Source organism: Erinaceus europaeus, chromosome 11 (genome assembly GCF_950295315.1).
Source record: "Erinaceus europaeus chromosome 11, mEriEur2.1, whole genome shotgun sequence".
NCBI lineage: Eukaryota > Metazoa > Chordata > Mammalia > Eulipotyphla > Erinaceidae > Erinaceus > Erinaceus europaeus.
The window spans coordinates 74,879,864-74,905,173 of record NC_080172.1 but is presented as its reverse complement, the minus strand read 5'-3'; the positions used below and the strand labels follow the sequence as shown (position 1 = coordinate 74,905,173).

The following is a 25,310-nucleotide window of genomic DNA, read 5'->3' as shown; positions in this document are numbered from 1 at the left end:
AGATCATCCCATATTCATCCTTCTGTTTCTGACTTAGTGAAAGAAATCTGTATCAAAATTAAAAGACATTCTACTGAATGGGAGAAAATATTTGTACTTCATATATCTCATAAGAGTTTAATATCTAAAATATATAAAGAACTTGTAAAACCCATTAAAAAACAAACTGGGAGTATGGTGGTAATGCAGCGGGTTATGCGCACGTGGCACAAAGCGCAAGGACCCACATAAGAATCCCGGTTGAGCCCCCGGCTCCCCACCTGCAGGGGAGTCGCTTCACAAGCGGTGAAGCAGGTCTGCAGGTGTCTATCTTTTTCTCCCCCTCTCTGTCTTCCCCTTCTCTCTCCATTTCTCTCTGTCCTCTCCAACAATGACATCATCAATAACAACAACAATAACTACAACAATAAAACAGCAAGGGCAACAAAAGGGAATAAATAAATATTTTTTAAAAAACAAACCTTATTGAATGATAGGTAAAGGCTCTGAATAGGCACTTCACCAAGCCAACATTCAGATGGCTACTAGAGATATGAACAAATGGTCAAAAGTTTCCCCTGCTAGATAGAGACAGAGAAGGCAGAGAAAGAGAGAGAGTGAAAGAGGCCACAGCACCAAAGCTGTGGTCTGTCAGTGTGGTAAGGGTCAGATTTGAACCTAGGTTTGCATACATGCTTTTTAAATTTAAATTTAATTTAGTTTAATTTTAAGCTAAAAGGAGGGGTGGGGACTGCAACACTGTTTATGAAATTTCCCTCCTCGTGGTGGGTAATAAGGATTGAATCTAGGTCCTTGTGAATGTTGCGTTCTATCGGGGATGACTGGCCAACCCTCATCATTTCTTATATATAGGAAAATGCAAAATGTAGTAACAGTACAGTATTACCTTGTTACAGAGATAATGGTTATTCAAAACACAAGGAGATCACCAGTGATGTCCCATTAATAGTTTGCATCTTTAATATGATGTGACAGAAATGGAACTCACTAAGTGATCTTACTTCAAATCCATAACCCTAGTATAATTATGAGAAAAACATAAAACAAATTCCACTTGAGTTGTCTACTTGACCACTACTCAGTCATTCAATTCCTAAAAAAACCCTGAGCTTCAGAAGACAGCAAGTTAGGGAGTCGGGTGGTAGCGCAGTGGGTTAAGTGCAGGTGGTGGGTGGTGCAAATCGCCAAGGACCAGCGTAAGGATCCTGGTTCGAGTCCCCAGCTCCCCACCTACAGGGTTGTCGCGTTGTAAACCGTGAATCAGGTCTACAGGTGTCTTTCTCTTGCCCTCTCTGTCTTCCTCTCCTCTCTCCATTTCTCTCTGTCCTAACAATAATGACATCAATAATAACTACAACAATAAAAACAATAAGGGCAACAAAAAGGAATAAATATTAAAAAAAAGAAGACAGCAAATTAATGTGATACCCTGGGTAGAACCTTGTATATTAATATCCTTCCTACCACCAAAGGTCTGTTTGTCTTTCTCTCCCCCCTCCCTGTCCAGTGAAGCTGAACATCTACCCCCACCCTTTACCCAGAGATTTTTACTTTGGTGCCCTACTCCAACCTCAGTCAGATTCTGCTTTGAGTTTCCCTTTTTGTTCTTTTTTCTCAACTTTTCTGTTTATGAGTGGGATCATCCCATACTCATCTCCCATACAAGTTTTTTGTAAGTCCAAAACTATTATAAAGTAAGATTATTAAGAACACTATTGGGCCAATGAAATAGCTCACTTGGACAATGTACTGCTTTATACCTAGGTTTGAGTCCAACCTCCTCTGCATTGAAAGATGCTTTGGTTCTATTTTCCCCCTCCCCTCTCCCTCCCTACCCCCCACCCCAAATAGAGATGAAGAAGTAATAATGACTCTTAAAACTCTTGGGGCCTGGGTTGTGGTCACCTGTTTGAGAACACATGTTAGCATGCACAAGGATCTGGGTTCAAGCCCCAAGTCACCACCAGCAGAGAGGAAGCTTCACAAGTGCTAAAGCAGGTCTACTGGTCTCTCTTTCTCTTTCTCTCTCTCTCTCTCTTTAATTTTTATTTATTTATTAATGAGAGGGATAGGAGGAGAGAAAGAGCCAGACATCTGACTCTGGTACATGTGCTGCTATGGACTGAACTCAGGACCTCATACTTGAGAGTCCAACACTACTTTATCACTCTATCTCCCTCTCAGTTTCTGTCTCTGTTCAATAAATAAATAAATAAAATATTGAAAAACAGATGTAGTTCTTAAGGTAATTGAATTGAACATACCTGGCATTTAAATTGGGAAGCTAGGATTAATTGATTTTTCCTAATGTTTTGTTTTAGATATTAAAATGAGTAATGATGGTATTTATCACATAGGATACAAAGTAACTATTTCAAAACAGCTAAACTGAATGAATGTATAAATTCAGATGTTTGTTGTACGTTTGGGGAACCTAATGAAATTATGTTATGAGTTAATAATACAGTTTTAAATTTTATAATCTAATAACTACATGAGAGTGAATAGACACTTTGAACTTTTGTTGTTCCCTTTTTAGGCTTGAAAAGGAATACACTACAATAAAAACTAAAGAAATGGAAGAGCAAGTTGAAATTAAAGTAAGTATCTTAGAACTTTTCAAATAAGAGGTTATCATAAATTTATACAAGTCATTTATTTGACAATGGGCATTAGATTATGTTTATATATGTTACCTGTGTGTGGCAAATTATCAATTCTTTCTGTGTTTTTTTGTTGCTAAATCTGTTTTCCATCCCACTAGATTATGGCTTAAGTAGACACTTCAAAAATCAGAATAATATAACCAAGATAGTTAAAAAAATTTTTTTCTATATATTTATTATTTATTTCCTTTTGTTACCCTTATTGTTTTATTGTTGTAGTATGATTGATGTCGTTATTGTTGGATAAGACAGAGAGAAATGGAGAGATGAGGGGAAGACAGAGACGGGGAGAGAAAGATAGACACCTTCACTGCTTGTGAAGCGACTCCCCTGCAGGTGGGGAGCCGGGGGCTTGAACCGGTATCCTTCTGCTGGTCCTTGCGCTTTGTGCCACCTGCACTTAACCCACTGCTCTACCACCCGACTCCCAAGATAGTTTTAACTCTAGTTTTTTGTTTTTTTTTCCTCCTCCAGGGTTATTGCTGGGCTCGGTGCCTGCACCATGAATCCACCGCTCCTGGACGCCATTTCCCCCCCCCCTTTTGTTGCCCTTATTGTAGCTTCATTGTGGTTATTATTATTGCCCTTGTTGATGCAATTTGTTGTTGGATAGGACAGAGAAAAATGGAGAGAGGAGGGGAAGACAGAGAAGGGGAGAGAAAGATAGACACCTGCAGACCTGCTTCACCGCCTGTGAAGCGACTCCCCTGCAGGTGGGGAGCCGGGGGCTCGAACCAGGATCCTTACGCCGGTTCCTGCGCTTTGTGCCACATGCGCTTAACCCATTGCGCCACCGCCTGACCCCCTTAACTCTAGTTTTTAAAGAGCATTTCCTTCCTTTTCTAGATATGTAGTGGGTTGTCAGGAGACAATACTTCCATGTGGAAGATTATTATTCATTTAAGCACATTTTTACATATGGTAAAGAAAATAATTGATAACATTCTGAGACTAATAGCAGTATGGCCTAGGGTAAACCAAGTGGAGCAAATCACTGCATTGGAATGAATTTTTGTCCACTATAGAATAAGTTTTAGCTAATTCAATTTCCCCATTTCTAAGCAAAAGTTATACTTTTGAACTACTCTCCAGAGAAATAGAAAGATTTTTGATATGAAGGACATAGAAATTCCTATATATACTTTAAAATTCTTGTTTGTAAAAAAAATTCTTATTTGTTCTTTCTGTAAGCAGTAAATTCTTTTTTTTTTTTTTTAATCAGAGCACTGTTCAGCTCTGGCTTATGGTGGTGCGGGGGATTGAACCTGGGACTTTGGAGCCTCAGGCATAAGAGTATATTTGCATAACTATTATGCTATCTACCCTCCGCGTAAGCAGTAAATTCTTTTTTTTTTTCCTCTTTTTTTTATTGGGGAATTAATGTTTTACATTCAACAGTAAATACAATAGTTTGTACATGCATAACATTCCCCAGATTCCCATATAACAATACAACCCCCACTAGGTCCTCTGAATCCTTCTTGGACCTGTATTTTCCCCACCCACCCACCCCAGAGTCTTTTACTTTGGTGCAATATGCCAATTCCATTTCAGGTTCTACTTGTGTTTTCTTTTCTGATCTTGTTTTTCAACTTCTGCCTGAGAGTGAGATCATCCCATATTCATCCATCTGTTTCTGACTTATTTCACTCAACATGATTTTTTCAAGGTCCATCCAAGATCAGCTGAAAAACGGTGAAGTCACCATTTTTTACAGCTGAGTAGTATTCCATTGTGTATATAGACCACAACTTGCTCAGTCACTCATCTGTTGTTGGACACCTGGGTTGCTTCCAGGTTTTGGCTATTACAATTGTGCTGCCAAGAACATATGTGTACACAGATCTTTTTGGATGGATATGTTGGGTTCCTTAGGATATATCCCCAGGATATAAATTTTTTGTTTGTTTTTTTAAACTCTTTGTGTCTAATTTTTGACTTGGATATGGCAGAATGTTAGATGGCTGGTCACCTTACTTAAAATTAATTAGCATTGAGGTAAAATACCACTTAATTGTGAATATCCCAAAAGTATTTATGGAGGGATGGATTATGGTAAACAAGTACTGTAATCTTTCTTGCCATAGTCCATTGGATTTTTTCTAGGTAATCTCTTGTATATTACTTTTCCCATTTCTTAGTTGTTTTATTTCCAATTTTATCTATCTACTTGGAATAGATACTTCTACATTTTTCAGAGAAAAAGGGAGAGAAAGAACCTACTCCTCCACCCTAGATGTTTTCCCTCCCCCACCATTTTTTTTTTTAAATCTGCCACCCAACTGCTGCTCTACCATTTGCTTTTCTTTTAGGTACCATGAGTAAGGGTAATATTAAGCTATACCCTCCACTTCAACCTACTGAAAGTAAGAAAGTCTGTCATCCTGATGAGTGGGGAGAGAGTATGGGTTATCGCATACCATGAATATTTGGAACTACAAATCAGTCAAGAATGTGAGGATGGGGAAGCCCTCCTATCCATTTCACCATGCTGTGCTACTGAGAAAAAACAACAAAACACAGTTCTGTGAATAGTCATTGTTCTTGAAGTTTCATCTAAAATGAAAACACATTCAATGTAGGAATACCAAAAGATCTATACTTGAAGATTTCTTTTTTAATTTGTTTTTTTGGGTAAGGTGATCATGGACCTCACAAATACTTTTGATGGATAAGCTTAAAAAGTTAATGGAACCTATCAGGTGAATAAAGTATACTAATCAAAGGCAGTCTGTACCTTTTATAAAATATCATTTATATAGTTCTGTCTTACACTGATCTTCTGTCTCATTCCTCCTGTCCCCCAAAGGACAGAGTGAAAACAATTTTTGTGTGACTATACTTTTTTTTTTTTTTTTTTTTAGATTTTACTTATTAATGAGAAAGATAGGAGGAGAGAGAAAGAAGAGAAAAGAACCAGATATTACTCTGGTACATGTGCTGCCAGGATTAAACTCAGGACCTCATGCTTGAGAGTCCAATTCCTTATGTACTGCGCCACCTCCTGGATTACTACACTTTTATTTATTTTTTCAACTATGATTACTCACTTGAACTTGGTACCATATCTTAGTCATAATTAGATGTCTATCTCATTTGCAATTAGTTATGTATTATTTGAGCTTTCTCTGAAATGGGAAATACTACTTTATTCACATTCTTTCCCTTCCCTTCCCATCTTCCTTATAGAGGGAAATGAATTCTAGTATCTTTGTAAAAATACTTAATTTATTTTTATTTAATGAAAGATAGAGAGAGGCAGAGAGGGGTGGGGGCTGGACAGTAATGCACCTGGTTAAGCACATATATTATCATGCATAAAGACCTGGGTTTGAGCTCCCACCATCACCACCCCGCGTCTGCAGTGGGGGTGTTTTACTAGTGGTGAAGCAGGTCTACAGGTGTCTTTCTTACTCATTCTCTGTCTCTCCATCCCTCTCAATTTCTCTCTGTCCTGTCAAGTATAACAGAAAGGGGAGAGGGCAAAAATGGCCACCAGGAGCATTGCATTCTTAGTGCTGGCAGTGAGCCCCAGTGATAACCCTCGTGGCAATTAAAATGAGAGAAAGAGAGGGAGGAGACAGAGACAGAGATGAGATACCAGAGCACTGCTCATCTCTGGTTTATGGTAGTGCTGGGGAATTGAACCTGGGACCTCAAAGCCTCAGGCATGAGATTTTTGCATAACCATTATGTTATCTTCCCAGCCTAAGGTAGTGTCTTCTCATCTTATACTCTTTAAAATTCTTCAGTCTTAGGGGTTTGGCGGTAGCGCAGCAGGTTAAGGGCACATGGCGCAAAGCGCAAGGACCAGAGTAAGGATCCCATTTTGAGCCCCCGGCTCCCCACCTGTGGGGGGGTGGGGTGGGGTTCACTTCACAGGCAGTGAAGCAGGTCTGCAGGTGTATCTTTCTCTTCCCCATCTCTCTACATTTCTCTCTGTCCTATCCAACAACAACAACAACTATAATTATAATAACCACAACAATGATAAAACAACAAGGGCAACAAAAAAGGGAAAAAATAGCCTTTAGGAGCAGTGGATTTGTGCAGGCACTGAGCTCCAGCAATAACCCTGGAGGCAAAAAAACATTCTTCAGTCTTTTAACATTCCTAACACAACAAATGATAATGATCATATTTGATATGGAATTAAAAATACAGCCTTGTATTATGAAATGTGTTTTCCATTGCTTTTAATTTAATTAAAATTCCAAGATTTTAAAATTTATTCTAAGAAGTATTTACTGGCTCCTTGATGAATAACATTTTTAAGCATTTTCCACCTCTTGCCTGAAAGTGTTACAGGAAGGTTTTGATAATAATGACTTCAAATAGAGATTCTTAATATATGCTGTATGAATTTTTCTTTAATAGAAGCATCTTTATCAAAATCTTCTTCTAGTCTATTAGTGTTCCACCTGAGGGGGAGGAAGTAAATATTCTAGATAAACAATCATAACATCACGATAAACCTGCCGTGTATCAGAACACTCTGAATGTTTAGATTGACATTAAAATATCTTCAATCTATAATAAATATCAGTGGCCTTAATTCACCCATTAAAAAGCACAGAGTAGGAAAATGGAGCTGAAAACACAACCCAACCATATGTTGTCTGTAGTCATCCCACCTAACTCAACAAGACAAATACAGACTCAAAGTGAAGGATGGAAAACTATCATACAAGCTAATGGACCACAAAAAAGGGCAGGAACAGCTATTCTCATATCTGACACAATAGACTTTAAAATAAGATAGGGCTGGATATTAGTTAATGCTCAGGATCAGTCAATCAAGAGAACTTAACCATTATTAACATCTATGTACTCAATGAGAGGCCATCTAAAGACATCAAACATCTACTGAAAGAGCTACAGCAATATATGAAGAGTAAGTAACACAGTCATAGTAGGGGACTTCAACACTCCACTCTCTCAACTTGACAGATCATCTAGGCAAAGAATTAATAAAGAAATGAAGAGATAAACGAACTATTAGATATTTTCAGAGACATTCACCCCCAAGAAATGAATACACATTCTATTCAAGTCCATATGGGTCATTTTCAAGGATAGACCATATGTTAGACCACAAAGACAGTATCAACAAATTCAAGAGCATTGAAATCATCCCAAGCATCTTCTTACACCACAGTGGAATTAAATTAACACTTACAAAAAATTAGTAATAGTCCCAAAATGTGGAAACTCTGCTTAACAACTACTGGGTCAAAGAAGAAATTAAGGAAGAAATTAAAATGTTTTGAGAAACCAATGAAAATGAAGACGCAATCTTATCAAATATTTGGGACACAGATAAGGCAGAACTGAGTAGTTCACAGCCATACAATCACACATTAGAAAACAAGAAAAAGCTCAAGTAAACAACCTGATTGCACACCTTAAAGACTTAGACAAAGAGGAACAAGGAAACTAAAGCAACCAGAAGGACTGAAATAACTAAAATTAGGGAAGAAATAACATCAAAAATAAGAGAACCATACAAAAGATCAACAAGGCTAAAAGTTGGTTCTTTGAAAGAGTAAACAAAAATCAACAAAACCATAGTCAGACTCATTAAAAAAAAAAAAGGTGTGCAGCAAGGAGAGAAGACTCAAGTAAATAGGATTGTAAATAAAAGAGATACCACAACAGACACCACAGAAATCCAAAGTACCATGTGAGGTTTCTGTAAACAACTATATGCCACCAAGCTAGAGAACCTGGGAGAAATGGACAAGTTCCTACGTACATACGAACTTCCAAAATTAAACAGAGGAATTAGAAAATATGAACAGGCCAATCACAGCCAAAGATTTTCAGTTATCAAGAGCCTTCCCAACAGTAAAAATATAAAATTAAAATATAAAAAAATAAAAATTTAAATAAATAAAATATAAAGAGAAAAAGAAAAGACCTCTGTATCTATAAAATAAATGAATTAAAAAATATAAGTAGAGATTCCACTAGAAAAGTAAGACAAGTTAATATTAAATGCCGGGGGCGGGGGAGGGAGAGAAAAGCAAGGGAAGTCTATAAATACTGGAAACTAGACTTTGTGAAAGGAGTATAGAGGACATCAGGAGTGCGGAATAGTTAAAAGTTGATGGGATCATTGGATTGTGGTAAGAAAGTTTGAGTATGGGTTAATTCTTAAAAATGAGTAAGCTGGAAAGAATAGAAGATGATGCTGAAGAGTAGATTGTTTGCTGTAGAGATTTCGCTACTTTGGAATATTAAGTTCTTCACTTTCCATTATTAAAAATAATGTTAGTCAGTATGTTGTATATAAATTTTTATGGCACTTTGTATTTCCATAGCCTAAATAATGATACTTGTAGGATCTTAGTATTTAAATTTGATATATACTAAGTAAGTTTCTTAAAATGCTTATTTTTAAAAATTTAAATAACATTGCATTATAACATAAAGCTTTTAGTTATAAATACCCTAGAGATTATTAACAGGCTATATTCTTCTTGGCAGCAAGCTTTATTTTATTTATACTTTGCCACAATAGGCACTTTGTTGTTCCACTTTTAGTCTCATTTTCTCTCAATTCTATAGGGTAAAGTCTCTGTTCTTCAACTATATGTATCTATTGGTCATTCTCTTTGTGGCTTTCACTTTAAAGTTTTAGAATAATCTTTTAATTAGCTTCAGGAAATATGATTAAAATAAGTAATATACTAAAAAATAGATGAGAATTCAGTTGAGATAGACTGTAGTAATTGTAATATATATGTACATATTTCAATATCTTGGGAAAGGACATTCCATTTAAAGTAAAAATAAAATCATGTCTAGGAATAACCTAAAAAAAAACAGAATAGAGCCTAACATACTAAAAATGTTTGTTATAAAGGCACATATAAAAATATATGAATAAAGGGGAGACAAAAATAACTCCGCATGCATGAAATTACTAATATTTCCACAAAGTATAAATCAACACATTTAGTCAACTTTAATTTCTTGTAGCAATCCATAGCAAAAAAAAAAATTCTGAAGAATAAGTTTTAAAATAGTTAAAAGTAAAAATATTTATGTATAACTTCAGTAATATTATTATTATTTTTTAAATATTTATTTATTTATGCCCTTTTGTTGCCCTTGTTGTTTTATTGTTGTAGTTATTATTGTTGTTATTGTTGTTGCTGCTGTTGTTTGATAGGACAGATAGAAATCGAGAGAGGAGGGGAAGACAGAGAGAGGGAGAGAAAGATAGACACCTGCAGACCTGCTTCACCACCTGTGAAGCGACCTGCAGGTGGGGAGCCGGGGGCTCGAACCGGGATCCTTACGCCGGTCCTTGCACTTTGCGCCACCTGCACTTAACCCGCTGCTCTACCACCCGACTCCCTTCAGTAATATTATGATTAATACTTTTTACTGATGAAGTCTTTGTTACTTATTGAGCACTTTTGTATGCCATTGTGGACTTTACTATTATTTTCTAGATGAGGAAGTAAGGTTTCAGGATAGTTGATGACACAGATACAGGTATTTGTTTTAAATGAAAATTTGAACCTAACCTGGCATAACTTCAAAACGCTGTTTCCTAGGACCAGGTGGTGGCTCACCCAGAAGAGCATACATGTCACCATGTTCAAGGACCTGGGTTCTCCCTGGTCCCAAGTCCATATGGGAGGCCCCATCTATATGGGAGAAGCTGCTTGAATGGTAGAGCAGTGCAGGTGTCTCTCCTTCCTCTTTCTCCTTACCCCTAACTTTCCATTTCCTTCTCAACTTGAAAAAGAAGGACCTGGGGGTATTGGGATGGGAGAGAAGAAAAATGACTACTGGGTACAACTGATTTGATCTGTACTGACTGAGTCCCAGCAATAACAAACAAACCCACAACCCTGTGTTTTATTTACTTTAGCAATTATGGTTTAGGGAACTAAATATAATAGTATAATAATGGGGTGGTGGGGGGAATTGGTAGATAGTGAAGGGAATTTCAAAGTTGCATACTATAATGCTAGTCAAAAAGAAAAAGAAACACTTGAAATGTAGCAGGTAATTCTGAAACAGTTCAGATTACTAGCTGATAAAGTAAATGTTGAACTGTGAAAAATTGGTGATTTGTTAAAGAGTGGTATTAAAACATTTGGGTGGGATCAGGGAGATAACTCAGTCTGTTAGAGCACCAATTTGAATTCCTGAGACCCCAGAAGCTGCAGGTTTAATCACTGGCACTGCCTATACCAAAGCTAAGCAGTAGTCCTCTCTGTGGTCCTTCCTGCCCCCTCTCCTTCCTCCTCCCTTCCCCCTTTTCCCTATCCTCTTCTCTGTCCTCTCCCCCTACCTTTCCCCCCTTCATTTTCTCACTCTCTTAATAAATAAGTGAATACGCTTGTGAAGATAAAAAAAAAAAAGACATTTATGCAGATGTTTGGAGTAAACACTTGTATATAACAAAATTTCAGCTTTAAAGAGGGTAGAGAAAGAATCTAAGTGAAATATATATATATTTTTTAGCAAAATTGCCACTATAACATTAAGTTCATTGAATTATCTGGTTATAGTAATTGTTGCATCGCTTTTTCTTTTTTTAATTTTTTATTTAAGGAAGGATTAATGAACAAAAACATAAGGTAGGAGGGGTACAACTCCACACAATTCCCACCACCCAATCCCCATAGCCCACCTCCTCCCATGATAGCTTTCCCATTCTCTAGCCCTCTGGGAGCATGGACCCAGGGTCGTTGAGGGTTGCAGAAGGTAGAAAGTCTGGCTTCTGTAATTGCTTCCCCACTGAACATGGGCTTTGACTGGTCGGTCCATACTCCCAGTCTGCCTCTCTCTTTCCCTAGTAAGGTGTGTCTCTGGGGAAGCTGAGCTCCAGGACACATTGGTGGGGTCTTCAATCCAGGGAAGCCTGGCCAGCATCCCGGTGGCATCTGGTACCTGGTGATTGAAAAGAGAGTTAACATATGAAGCCAAACAATTTGTTGAGCAATCATGGATCCCAAGCTTTGAATAGTGGAGAGGAAGTGTTAGGGAGGTACTCACTGCAAACTCTAGTGTACTTCTGCTTTCAGGTATATATTTTGCAGTAGTTTATGGATACGTGTGCGCATAAGCTCTCACAGAAACTGGTGTATATCTAGGTTATGGGACTTTGTTAGAAAGTGAACTACCTGAGATGAAATTAGAGTGTACTATAAAAGGAAAGGTCTCACCCGAGTAATGAAGCTGAAGGGTTGTCATTCCACACGTGAAGTCTCTGGATACAGTCTGAAGTGAAGCATGTTGAGGTGGCAATCGTTGCGTTGGTTAGGTTGTGATCGGCGTATGCAATATTATTTGGTTTGGATTGGGAGATGCATACGGGAAAGTGGGCCCTATCCAAGGGTTCCAGGACTGGGGGAAGTAGGGGCTCTATAGTGGAGATGTGAGGTTCCTGCTGTCTTAGGGTTCAAAAAGACAATCGATAGTTAATATTATCATCACATTATTTGTTAATTGGGTTAACTTTGAAAAGTCCCTTTGTTATGGTTTGCTGTACAGTATCCAGTATCTTGTATATAGCTGTGCTATTGGATGCTTCTAATCTACTTGGTCTAGGCTTTTGAGAGAGTCCGCATATCAAATACATAGCCTATATATTAAAAAGATTCAGTTTGTCTTTTGAGAAACTTTGAGACATAGAATTGATTTTCCCCCTCATATTAATTAACTACTGATTTATATGTCTACATTTTGCTAGGAGTGTACATAAACACATTCCCACCACCAAAGGACTGTGACCCATCCCTCCCGCCCACTCCCACCCCCCACTGGCCCAGGAAGCTGCATGTCTACCCCTCACCACTGGGTTTTTACTTTGGTGCCCTAATTACAATTTGATCAGGTCCTGCTTTTAGTTTCCCTTTCAGATCTTCTTAGTCAGCTTCTGTTGATGAGTGGGATCATCCCATACTCATCTTTATCTTTCTGACTTAGTACACTTAACATAATTCCTTCTAGCTCTGTCCAAGATGGGTCAGAGAAGGTGGGTTCATTGTTTTTGATAGCTGCATAGTATTCCATTGTGTATATATACCACAGCTTTCTCAGCCACTCATCTGTTGTTGGGCACCTGGGTTGCTTCCAGGTTTTAGCTATTATGAATTGTGCTGCTATGAACATAGGAGTACACACCTCTTTTTGGTTGGGTCCTTGGGGTATAACCCCAGGAGAGGAATTACTGGATCATATGGAAGGTCCATGTCTAGCCTTCTGAGAGTTTTCCAGACTGCTCTCCACAGAGGCTGTACCAATTTACATTCCCACCAGCAATGTAAAAGGGTTCCTCTGTCCCCACATCCTCCCCAGCATTTGTTGCTGCTGTCCTTTTTGATGTATGCCATTCTTACAGGAGTGAGGTGGTATCTTAGTGTTGTCTTAATTTGCATTTCTCTGACAATCAGTGACCTAGAGCAGTTTTTCATATGTTTGTTAGCCTTTTGGATCTCCTCTGAGGTGAATGTTTTGTTCATATCCTCTGCCCATTTTTGGATGGGGTCATTTGCTTTTTTGGTGCTAAGTTTGCTGATCTCTTTATATATTTTGGTGATTAGTTTCTTGTCTGATGTCTGGCATGTGAAGATCTTCTCCCATTCTGTGAGGGGTCTCTCTGTTTGTTTAATAGTTTCTTTGGATGTGCAGAAGCTTTTCAATTTGATGTAGTCCCATTGGTTTGTTTCTGCTTTAGTCTTCCTTGTAATTGGGTTGGATTCATCAAAGATGTCCTTGAGGTGTATGTGGGAAAGTGTTTTACCAATGTTTTCCTCTAAGTATTTGATTGTTTCTGGTCTGACATCTAGGTCTTTGATCCATTTGGAGTTGATTTTTGTTTCTGGTGAGATAAAGTGGTTCAATTTCATTCTTCTGCATGTTTCAACCCAGTTTTCCCAGCACCATTTATTGAAGAGAGCCTCCTTTTTCCATTTAATCCTTTGGGCCCCCTTATCAAAGATTAGATGCCCATAGGTGTTGGGATTTACTTCTGGGCTTTCAATTCTGTTCCACTGGTCTGTGGAACCAGAATTTTTTTTTGTTCCAGTACCATGCTGTTTTGATGATGATGGCTTTATAATATAGTTTAAGGTCTGGGAGTGTGATGCCTCCATTTCTGTTTCTTTTCCTTAAGATGGTTTTGGCAATTCTAGGTGTTTTCAGGTTCCAGATAAATGATTGTAGTGTTTGTTCTATTCTCTTAAAGAAGCTTGGTGGAACTTTGATGGGTATTGCATTAAATTTGTATATGGCTCTGGGGAGAATATTCATTTTGATGATATTTATTCTTCCAATCCATGAGCATGGGATATCTTTCCATTTCTTGCTATCAGTTTCTATCTCCTTGAGTAGCGACTCATAGTTTTCAGCATACAAGTCTTTCACTTCTTTGGTCAACTTTATTCCTAGGTATTTGATTGATTTTGCTGAAACAGTAAATGGGAGTGATTTCTGAATGTCTTCTTCTTCAGATTTAGTGTTTGCATAAAGAAATGCCACTGATTTTTGTACATTGATTTTGTAGCCTGATACCTTGCCTAATAACTTCCAGTAATTTTCTACTAGATTCTTTAGGTCTTTCTATGTATATTATCATATCATCTGCAAATAGTGAGAACTTGACTTCTTCCCTTCCAATCTGTATCCCTTTGATTTCTTTCTCTTGCCTGATTGCTATGGCAAGAACTTCCAATACTATGTTGAAGAGTAACGGTGACAGTGGACAGCCCTGTCTAGTCCCCGATCTGAGGGGGAATGCTTTCAGCTTCTGTCCATTGAGTATGATGTTGGCTGTAGGTTTGCTATATATAGACTCCACTATCTTGAGGAATTTCCCATCTATTCCCATTTTTTGTAGAGTTTTGAGCATGAATGGGTGTTGGATTTTGTCAAAGGCTTTCTCTGCATCTATTGAGATAATCATGTGGTTTGTTGCATAGTTTTTTTATTTTATTGTTGTTGTAGTTATTATTGTTGTTCCACGGGCGCTTAACCTGCTGCGCCCACTGCCCACCTCTGTTATTATTGATGTCATCATTGTTGGATAGGTCAGAGAGAAATGGAGAGAGGAGGGGAAGACAGAGGGGAAAGACAGACACCTGCGGACCTACTCCATGGCTTGTGAAGTGACTCCCTGCAAGTGGGGAGCCAGGGGCTTGAACCGGGATCCTTCTGCCGGTCCTTGCACTTTGCACCACCTGCATTTAACCTGCTGCACTACCGTCCAACTCCCATGTTGCATAGTTTTATAGCTTTCTGAATCTTATAGGGTTAAACAAAATGTTAATGCTTATATTTCCTTGATAACCTTTGGAGAGTCTCATTTATTTGAATTTTCAGACTTCAACAGTATTTAATAATTGTTTATTTGTGTACATTACTAAGCTACATAGAATATAAGTAACCAGGAAATTAGAAAAATTTTCCATTTCAAGCTGTTTTGGCATCTGAGTTCAAATATAAAATAATATGTATTTCAAATCACCTAAGTATTGTTCTAGTGAATGGAACACAAAGATCTAATTGGCAAAGTATGTTTGTATTGATTGATCAAACTTGATTTGGCATATAGCTATGAGAATGCATTTCTTTCACATTTGTTGTGTATTTTATATACAGTTGAATGCTACTTATATGGCTAGACTTTATAGGAGATGACTTAGTCTTTCCTACCTAGAAAGGCTGTTTAATATCATATATGCACCTATATAAAAACAAAAAATACATATTGATTATAGTAATTTTTTACTTACATAAAAGGATTATTTCTATATATACTATAATTTATATTTAAATATCAGTCACAGGGGCAGGAGATAGCTCACCAGGTAGGGTATGTGTCTTGCCAATCATGCAGCCCAAGTTTGAGTCCCAGTACTATGGAGGGGTATTGTTACAATACTGAAGGAAGTTCTGATGCTGTGCTGTCTCTGCTCCCCCAGCCATGGTGGTCTACAATGGTGAAATTGCACACATGTGAGTCTCTGACACTGAAAATAAATCAGTTACAGCTGGATAAATGTCATTTCCTTGACATGTGTTCTTATTCTTTCTGAAATGGAAATATTGAAAAGACTGGAACTTGTGTAGCTGAAAAACCATTAAGATATAAAGCAGAACAAATTGTTAAATAATCAAGAACCTAAAGGCAAGAATATAGCAGAGGAGATTTGGTGTCTCCATTTTGACAAAAGCTAGCTAATTTAGGTATATTTCAAGGGGCTCGTGACTTTACTGATTTTTGCCTGAGCTCAACATGCAAGTGGAACAAAGGTATTATCCGGGGAGATGGTGTCTGAGTTGGGTATAGAACTAGAAAGCTGGATCAGGGAAGGGAGTAGCTCCTTAATATAAGAAAGGTGTGTAAATATTGCTAACTGTAAACCCCATCAATTTGATCTGGGCCCCATATTCAGCACAGGAGCCTATGCAACCTCTGTATCCATGTAGGTCTGAGCTTGCATTCTGTATTCATAGCTAGGAACCTTCTAGGCTGTACTCATTCCAGGACCCGTCTTCCTCAACTGGTAGAGTATGTTGACTAAACCTCCCTTTGGAGAATGGGACAGTCCCTACCATTGTTGATCCTCATAGGGGGGAAGGTCCTATAGGGGCCAACAAAGGGGTACACTCTATTGTTCCTGATGGAGATGACCAGTGACAGTGATGACAGAGATCTGTTAGAGTAGGCCCATCTTGTCTGTGTGGGAATCCCAGGATTCCCTGACTAGGGCCCCGGGTGATGAGGTGGCCTGGCAGTGACCAAAAGAGCCATCCTTAAAGTATGCTGCTATCTTACCCATATCCAGCTTTTGTAGTCCATATATCCTTACTCTTTACTATTTGAGAATTTGAGAGAATGCAAAGCATTTTTTGACAGAGATAATTTTAGATTCTTTTCTTATTTATATCAGATGGCATATTCTAAAGACTACAATTTTATCTTTTTCTCTCAGGAATGCTTGTAGATAAACCTTTTTTGTCTTGTTTCGCAGAGGTTACGCACAGAAAATAGACTCTTAAAACAGCGCATTGAAACATTAGAAAAAGTAAGTAAATAATTATACAAGCTTTTGCTGAATATGTATTATGTTTTCATTTTAAATACTCAGAAAGAAATCTTGCAGGTTTGTATTTGAAGTTGTTGAAGAATTGACTGCTTAACTTTCTCTGAATCACTGTTTAAATAACTTTTTTTTTTTATTTTTGAAAGATTTCTTTTTTAATGAGAAAAAGAGTGGCAGAAAGAACCATGTGGTCCCAGAGATCAGACTCAGAACCTTATACTTGCAGGCCCAACACTTTATCCACTGCTTATTTCAAGTTGTTACATAGCTTGTCTTTAATAAAAATTGACTACTTGAACAATAAGGCTAAAGCTTTAATTAAGGTTATTAAAAGAGTGACATAGTGAAGTGATTTGTTTCTTTATATATAGTCTCTAAAAACCATTTGTATGATGTTTTTAAGATGAGTTTCGAATGTTGCCCTGACCTTTTTTTTTTTTCCCCACATATTAAAATGTGGCTGCAATGTCTATAAGACCTAGGATTGCTCTAAGTTAGGTCAAAAATGACTAATTTCTTATTTAACAGTTTACCCTGAATTAACCCACCTGTGCTTATGCTTTGAAATATGAGAATTATTTTTATGCCATTGTTACTCTTGTCTGCTTCATATAAAATGGACAAATACAGAATTTTTGCATTGCTTTTGATATTGTGCTTTTTATGTGCTGTACTTTGTAATCTTGCTTCTGCTATTATAAGATTGTGCTCGGTGGGGGCTGGGTCGTAGTGCATCCAGGTGAGTGCGTTTGTTACCATATGCAGGAACCTGTGTGCAAGTCCCAGGGCCTCGCCTGCAGGGGGGAAGCTTCATGAGTAGTGGAGCAGTGCTGCAAGTGGCTTTCTTTCTCTTTCCCTCTCCTTTTTCCCTTCCCCTTCAGTTTTTCTGTCCTGTCAAAGGGGAGAGAAAAAAAAAAAAAGGCAAAAATAGTTACCGGTAGCAGTGGATTCATTGTGCAGGCACTGAGCCTCAGCAGTAATCCTGGTGGCAATTTTTCAAAAATGTACTGAGTCATGAAAGTGTAAGAGTTTTCATTTATTGAGAAAAAAATAGGAATTCATAAACTCTTTCAGTGGTGTTTTGCCTCCCATCTAAAGATGAAAGCAAACAAGTTTAAAAGTACTCTCATGATATTGCCTAGTATCTTAAAATCTTTCCTGAAAATGTGGTTTGAATAATCGTCTTTTGTTGGGAAATTTTGATGATTTTATCTTAAATAGTATTGTGAAAAACAAGGTTTTTATTACATGGTTTTTGTTGTATAGTTGTAGGTATGTTATGTTAAGTCAAAACTACTCTCCATTTTTTTTTTCCTATTAGTGTTGGTTTGAGCATAATTCTCATTTTTGGTGATTCCATATATGGTTGAACTTCATTGTTTTAAAGTAATTTAAATTTGTTTTTATTAAATACTCAGTTTGCAGTAAAAGATACATCTTCCCAGTTCTTTTTATATAAGACATTTGAAGTGAATAATTTTCTTTTTTTAATATTTATTAATTTATTTATTCCCTTTTGTTGCCCTTGTTGATTTATTGTTGTAGTTATTTATTTATTTATTTATTTTCTGGCACATGGCTGCCAGGGATTGAACTCAGGACCTCATGCTTAATCCACTGTACCACCTCCCAGACCACAGAAGTGAATAATTTTCATAGAAGAAACCATTTTAAATTTCACTGAATCTTAAATATAATAAAGATGGTATAGGACAGTGTTATATTTGGATTTTTGCTTATAAAAAATTAGGTACCTTTTTATTGACTTAGATGACCTAGGTATGTCCTTTTGCACTTAGAATTTTTTTTTCTCTCCTTCCCCCTCCCTCCCCCCCCAGAGCTCTGCTCAGCTCTGGCTTATGGTGGTGCTGAGGACTGAACCTGGGACTTCAGAGCCTCAGGCTTGAGAATCTTTTCCCATGACTATTATGCTTTATACCTCGCCCCTATAAATTCTATTTGAAAAGATATGTTTATTTCTCAGTGACAGAGAGATGCCTGAAATGAAACTCGAGACAGTCTCATGTTTGACAGTCCAACACTATCCACTGCATCACCTCCAAGTCTTATGTATTAATTCTGTAATTTAAAAGTTTATTTACTCAATTACTGTTATAGTTTATTATCTTTAACTTATTGGTTTAATTTGTCATATTTTATTGCTTTGCTTCTTTGGAAGTCACTATTACACAAACTGCTTCCACACTTTAAAAATGAAATTGCTTACTCAGATTCCTTCTCCTTTTCATTTAAATGGCTTGATAGTATGAGTGATTCTAAAAATACAGATTTAGCTTTTAAAAAGAAGATTATTTGCTTATCCTAAATAATGAAAAATTCTTTGAATTAGTGTCTGGTATCTTCTAGAAGCATATTTTTTTTATGCAATTTATCCATATTTTGCTATATCTTCCTTAAGGCTTAAGAGTTAAAGCATATTTTATAAAGACTTTTTATCTAAATATTCATTTTAATTACAATGAAAAGTAGGTGGGATTTGGGTATGCTTTGTTTCTACTTATTCCTGATTTTACCACTTTTATTTTATTTCTTTCTCTGATACTTCTATCTGAATTTTTCCTTTTGTAGGAAAGTGCTTCCTTGGCAGATAGATTGATACAGGTATAGTTTTTTTTTTTTTTTTTTTTAGCATTTCCTCTAACCTCCATGAAAAGTCATAAACCTAGAAATTCATATTTTAATGCATGCACTTTTACATGCATTTTCCTAGCAATAATTTTTGGGTGGTATATATAGATTTAAACTTAATTTTTGATAACAATATGTTATCTAACAATATGTTTATTAATATAAACACCTTTTGCACGCCTTAGAGCTAACCTTATTTTAAAATATTTATTGCAAGATGGCAATCATTGAATTCAGAGAAATTAACGTCTGATTATTGAAAATTCTAGTCCTGCATGTACGATTCATAATAGTGCATGAACTGAATTTTTACTTACTTAAAAAGAGTCATTCTTAGGTGAATTTTTCATCTGGTTGCCTAAAGTTTGCTGGAGCAATAATAAACTGCTGACTAATAATTACTTAGACTGTTCTCTGAAGTGAAACATAGCAATGTCATTGAACCTCCCAAAGGCAGTCTTTATCGAATCTATCGTAAGTTGTTTTACACACAAAAAAATTATGTCCTAAGGGACAAGTGACAAGAGCCCAGGAGGCTGAGGAAAACTACCTCATAAAACGGGAATTAGCTACCATCAAACAGCAGAGTGATGAGGCCAGTGCTAAACTGGAGCAAGCTGAAAATACCATCAGGAAGCTCCAGCACCAACATCAATGGGTAAGGAGTCTGGTAGTGCTGCTTCTCACCTTTCTCATCTCTTTCCCTCGAAATCTTCTTTTTTTATTAATAGCGCAGTCATTGTGCTTTTGTTCTAAATAATTTTGTATTTCTGTTCTGTGATATTTTAGAGGTCTTCATGTGGCCTGAAGACTTCTCTTTCAAGTTTCTTTTCTTGGTGTACAGTTTTTTTTGTTTGTTTGTTTGTTTTGTTTTTAAAGAAAGAGGTAATATTCTCTTTCCTTCCATAAAGTTTTAAGTAACAGAAAATACATGATATCTGTCAGACATAGTTTTTAGGCTTTAGAAATGTTTCATTATAGGTATTTTACCATGATTAATTGCTATTAACTTAAACTAGTTTTCTACTATGCAGGTGAAATATGACCCATCATGTGTAATTATTCTATTTATAACTTTGTTAATCTGCTGATTTATATCTTGTGAAATATTATAATAATCACTTCATACATCAAGGCATAAAATTATATGTTAAAGAATCTACTTTAAGGCAAGAAGTTTTCAAAATAAAGATGAACTGGGGGGGCCGGGCAGTGATGCGCCTGGTTAAGTGCACTTGTTACCATGCATCATGAGGACCCAGATTTGAGCCTTCGTCCCTTCCCCACCTTGTAGGGGAAAAGCTTCACAAGCAGTGAATCAGGTCTGCAGAGATGTCTCTCTCTCTTCCTCTCAACCTCCCCCTCTTCTCTCTATTCTACCTAAGGAAAAAAAAAAGGAGAGAGAAAGACAGGAAGAAGGAAGGAAAAGAAAAAAAAAAAGGATGGTGGGGGTAATGGATTCATTCTGCCAGTACTGAACCCAAGCAATATCCTGGCAGCAATAAATAAATAAATAAATAAATAACATGTTGACAAATACTGATTGTCCAGCTATATTCAGCTGTTCTTTTGTAATTTAGACATCCTTTTCCATTGACAAGTTTAGACTACTGTGATCTTCACTAAGACTATGAAAGTTAAATGCACATGGACATGGGCTCAAAGTCATGAGAAACTTCACAAGCACTAAAGCAGTGCTTACAAGTGTCTCTCTCTCCCTCTCACTTCCCTCAACCCCTCTCATTTTCTCTCTCTGCCTCTATAAAAATAAACATTTTTTTAAAAAAGATTATGAACGTAAAAAACTTTTTACGTTTTCTGTTCTTAAGTGGAAGTTGGACTAGTGGGTACAAGCAGAAACAATTGTTAAACCTCGAACTGTAATAATCTGGAAGGCGATAGAATGACTTCAAAGTTGGACATAACCTATATTCAATAAAATTAAAGGACAGCATTATGAGACTAGAGGTAGCTCAGCAATAGGGTTCTGTACCTTACATGCATGAAACTCTTGGTTCACTAAGTTCTGGCACCTCTTGGAATGTGATTAATGCTCTAGTTTCACCTCCTCCCTTCTGTCTCCTTTTCCTCTCTTTCTTTCCCCCTCTCTATATGTATACCTCTCTCAATGGAAAAAGCCTTTTTTTTAATTAATAAAACATTGTCGGGGGGCCAGGTGATGGCACACCTGGTTGAGCTCACACATTACCATACTCAAGGACCCAAGTTTGACCCCCCTTCCCTCATCTGCAAGGTGGTGGGGGAGCCTCACGAGGGATGAAGCAGTGCTGCAAGCATCTATTTCTATGTCTCCCCTCTTCTCAATTTTTCTGTCTCCAACCAAAATAATAATAATAATGTTATATATATATAAAACTAAGACTAGATACTATATGTTATAAGAAAAATAATAATATTCAACATGTGAAGAAAATAAACTAGAAAAAAGTTGCTAGAAAGTGGACAAAATATGTAATATACAATACTGCAAAATGAATTTTAGCTTACATAAGAAGAAACATGGCAAATCAAAAGATGAATGCTAAAAGAAGAGAGAACCAGATATCTAGAGGTGGCTATTAAAGGAAGGAGGGGGGTAAATAAGAAGTGCCAAGTGACAGAACTATTTAAAGGAATACCAGAGGGGAGGGCAAAATAATTTCAGGAATAAACACCAAATTAAAAAACTCAAGGGAGCCAGGCAATGATGCATATGATTGAGCATACATGCTACCGTGTACAAGGACCTGGGTTCAAGCCCCCCTCATCTCCTCCTGCAGGGAGAAAGCTTCATGAACTGTGGAGCTATGCTGTGGGTATTTCTGTTTCTGTCTATCTCCTCTCTGTCTCTATCCAAATAAATAAATAAATAAATGAATAACATATTGACCCCCAATACTCTCATTATTATGGCAGGCAGATGACACAACAGATTAAGCACTGGACCCTTAAGCATGAGGTCCCAAGTTTGATCCCTGGCATTGTGTATGCCAGTGATGTTCTGGTTCTCATTCTTTCTCTCTCTCTCTCATCCTCATTCTTTATCATAAGTCAACAAATGAATTTGAGTTACTATTTCAAGTAGTAACTTTAAAAAATACCCATTGTGCACCACCTTTTGGACTTGGTTCATTGTTAGGTAGTTGGGTCCTGAGAATAGTGCATACACGAGGAAGAAAAGACAGAGAGTTCCAATAGATGTTAGATGTGAGGTATAAGACTTTGCAGATGGAGAGACCGGTAGCTTAGTAGAAAGAGCTGGTCAGCTAGTTGGGAAGTTTGGACTTGAGAGTCTTCTGTCATTATTTGTCTATGTATTTATGTGCCTCTCAGTCCCTTTCCTGCTTCCCTTCATCTGTTTTCCCACCATTCTGTGTTCTTTGTCTTCCTTTTCTTTCTTGTTTCTCCTTTTTATTACTATATAAATCCTTCCTTAGTGATTTATCCACTGTCCATATAGACTGTCCATATAGATAATATCTGATACATACAGATGGTATCTGTTGCTAACTGGGCATATAAACCCAATACATAGTGGTTGAAATTACACAGTATGAATTTAGACAATAAAAAATTATTGGGAGTCGGGCTGTAGCGCAGCGGGTTAAGCACACGTGGCACAAAGCACAAGGACCGGCATAAGGATCCCGGTTCAAGCCCTGGCTCCCCACCGGCAGGGGAGTCACTTCACAGGCAGTGAAGCAGGCCTGCAGGTGTCTATCTTTTTCTCTCCTTGTCCCTGTCTTCCCCTCCTCTCTCCATTTCTCTCTGTCCTATCTAACAACAGCAACATCAATAACTACAACAACAGTGAAAAACAAGAGCAACAAAAAAGAAAGTAAATATAAAAAAATTATTTTGAAGATTGATAAGAGATCACAATATTGAACTCCAGGGAGCTACTATAATAGGTACACACATATATTCTACTTCTATGAAGTAGAATTGGCAGAGGAGAAAGAGGAGAGGTAGCAACTATGGAATAGATAACACAAAATTTAAATGTTTTAAATAAGAAAGGTCAGTTGTGTTAAGTTCTCAGACCAGAAAATCTAAGAACAGGATAAAAGGTTGTTCTATTGAGCTTTTATATTGCTATTGATATTATTAAAGCATTTTTTCTCAAGGGATAAAGAGGAAAGATTGATTGCAGTTAGCTGAGGAACAAATAAGTATAAAAAGAGAATAGAAACTGGCATTTAGAATTAATCTCTTGATCAGTAAAGGACAATTAGTGGTTTTGTACATTTCAATGATAAAAATTACTCCTATTTTAAATAGTTTTTGTACTTGGCTGAATTAGTTGGTTTATACTCTGTCCACGCTCATGTGGATCTTTTAGGCCTGATGTATTCCTGAGGGTGTCCTAATACGGAATCTTACCAAAAAAACATAAACTACAGTCATCAGGGCTATGTGGATAAAGGGCACAAAAGTGTAAACTCATAAAATAACTATGAATTTTAGTTCCCTAAAAATTATGGCACCTACAGTTTGGATGTGGCCATTCCTCAAGTGTCTTTTCCTTATTTGGTCAGGTAAGAAGTTGCTAAGTCTGTTGCAGATGTACTTTTTGTATTGCATTCTACTTTAATTCCATTAGGAAAGTACCGGATGGAATAGCACAGTGAATAAAAGGCCCACATTTATTTGAAACTACTAGTCTTCTGAGAGTTCTCTACAGTGCTCTCCATAGGGGTTGGACCAATTTACATTCTCAACAGCAGTGCAGGAGGGCTCCTTTGTCTCCACAACCTCTCCAGCATTTTTTTTTTTTTTGCCTCCACCATTATCCCTGGGGCTTGTTGCCTGCACTATGAATCTCCTGGAGGCTATTTTTTCCCTTTTGTTGTTTTAGCTGTTATTGTTGTCATTATTATTGTTGTTGTTGCTGGATAGGACAGAAAGAAATAAGAGAGGAAGGTAAGACAGAGAGGGGAAGAGAAAGTTAGACACCTGCAGACCTGCAACCCCCTGTAGGTGTGGAGCTGGGGGCTTGAACTGGGATTCTTGTACCTGTCCTTGCGCTTCATACCATGTGCACTTAACTCAGCACCACCGCCCAGCTCCCAGAGCATTTTTTCCTTATGTTTCTTGGCTTTTTGGATCTATTCTGTGGTGAATATTCATTCTGCTCATGTCCTCTCCCTACTTTTGGATGGGGTTATTTGTTTTTTTGTTGTTAAGTTTGGCATGCTCTTTATATATTTTAATTATTGGCCTCTTGTCTGCTGTATAGCATGCAAAGTTCTTCTCCCATTCTATGAGGGGTCTCTTTGTTTGGGTAGTGGTTTCTTTTGGTCTACAGAAGCTTTTTAATTTGATGTAGTCCCATTGATTTATTTTTGTGTTAGTCTTCTTTGTAATTGGATTTGTTCCATTGAAGATGTCTTTAAAATTTATATGGAAAAAAGCTCTGCCAATATTTTCCTCTAAGTATCTCATAGTTTTTGGTCTAACATCCAAGTCCTTGATCCACCTGGAATTTACTTTCATGTTTGGTAAAATATAGTGGTTCAGTTTCATTCTTCTGCATGTTTCAACCCATTTTTTCCAACACCATTTGTTGAAGCGACTTCCCTTTGCCCATTTAATAGTCTGGGCACCTTTGTCAAAGACTAGATGTCCATAGGTGTGGGACTTACTATCTTCTTACTAAAAAATATTCCTCATTCCAGTTTACTAGTTTGCTCTCAGTTACTCTTTTTTGAGTTGTCACATTTTTTGCAGGTTTTTATTTATTTTTTATTGGGGGATTAATATTTTACAGTTGACAGTAAATATGATAGTTTGTACATGCATAACATTTCCCAGTTTTCCACATAACAATGCAACCCTCACAAAGTCCTCTGCCATCATTTTCCAGGACCTGAATCCCAGAGTCTTTTACTTTGGGGCAATACACCAAATTATATATATG

The 25,310-nt window shown here is 37.2% G+C and overlaps 1 protein-coding gene across 7 annotated transcripts in view; it reads left to right on the top strand.

Moving 5' to 3' along the window:
• The window catches only part of EVI5 (ecotropic viral integration site 5), a 193,254-nt gene that overhangs the window by 78,790 nt on the left and 89,154 nt on the right, over positions 1–25,310 (top strand). For 5 of the 7 annotated variants that reach the window (XM_060202085.1, XM_016192653.2, XM_060202083.1 and 2 more), the window contains 4 exons: positions 2,540–2,600; positions 16,670–16,723; positions 19,331–19,363; positions 19,902–20,048. In XM_060202085.1, the coding sequence (XP_060058068.1) occupies positions 2,540–2,600; positions 16,670–16,723; positions 19,331–19,363; positions 19,902–20,048 (295 nt within the window). The remainder of the gene's footprint in view (positions 1–2,539; positions 2,601–16,669; positions 16,724–19,330; positions 19,364–19,901; positions 20,049–25,310) is intronic. The other 2 variants (XM_060202082.1, XM_060202084.1) reach the window with 2 other exon arrangements.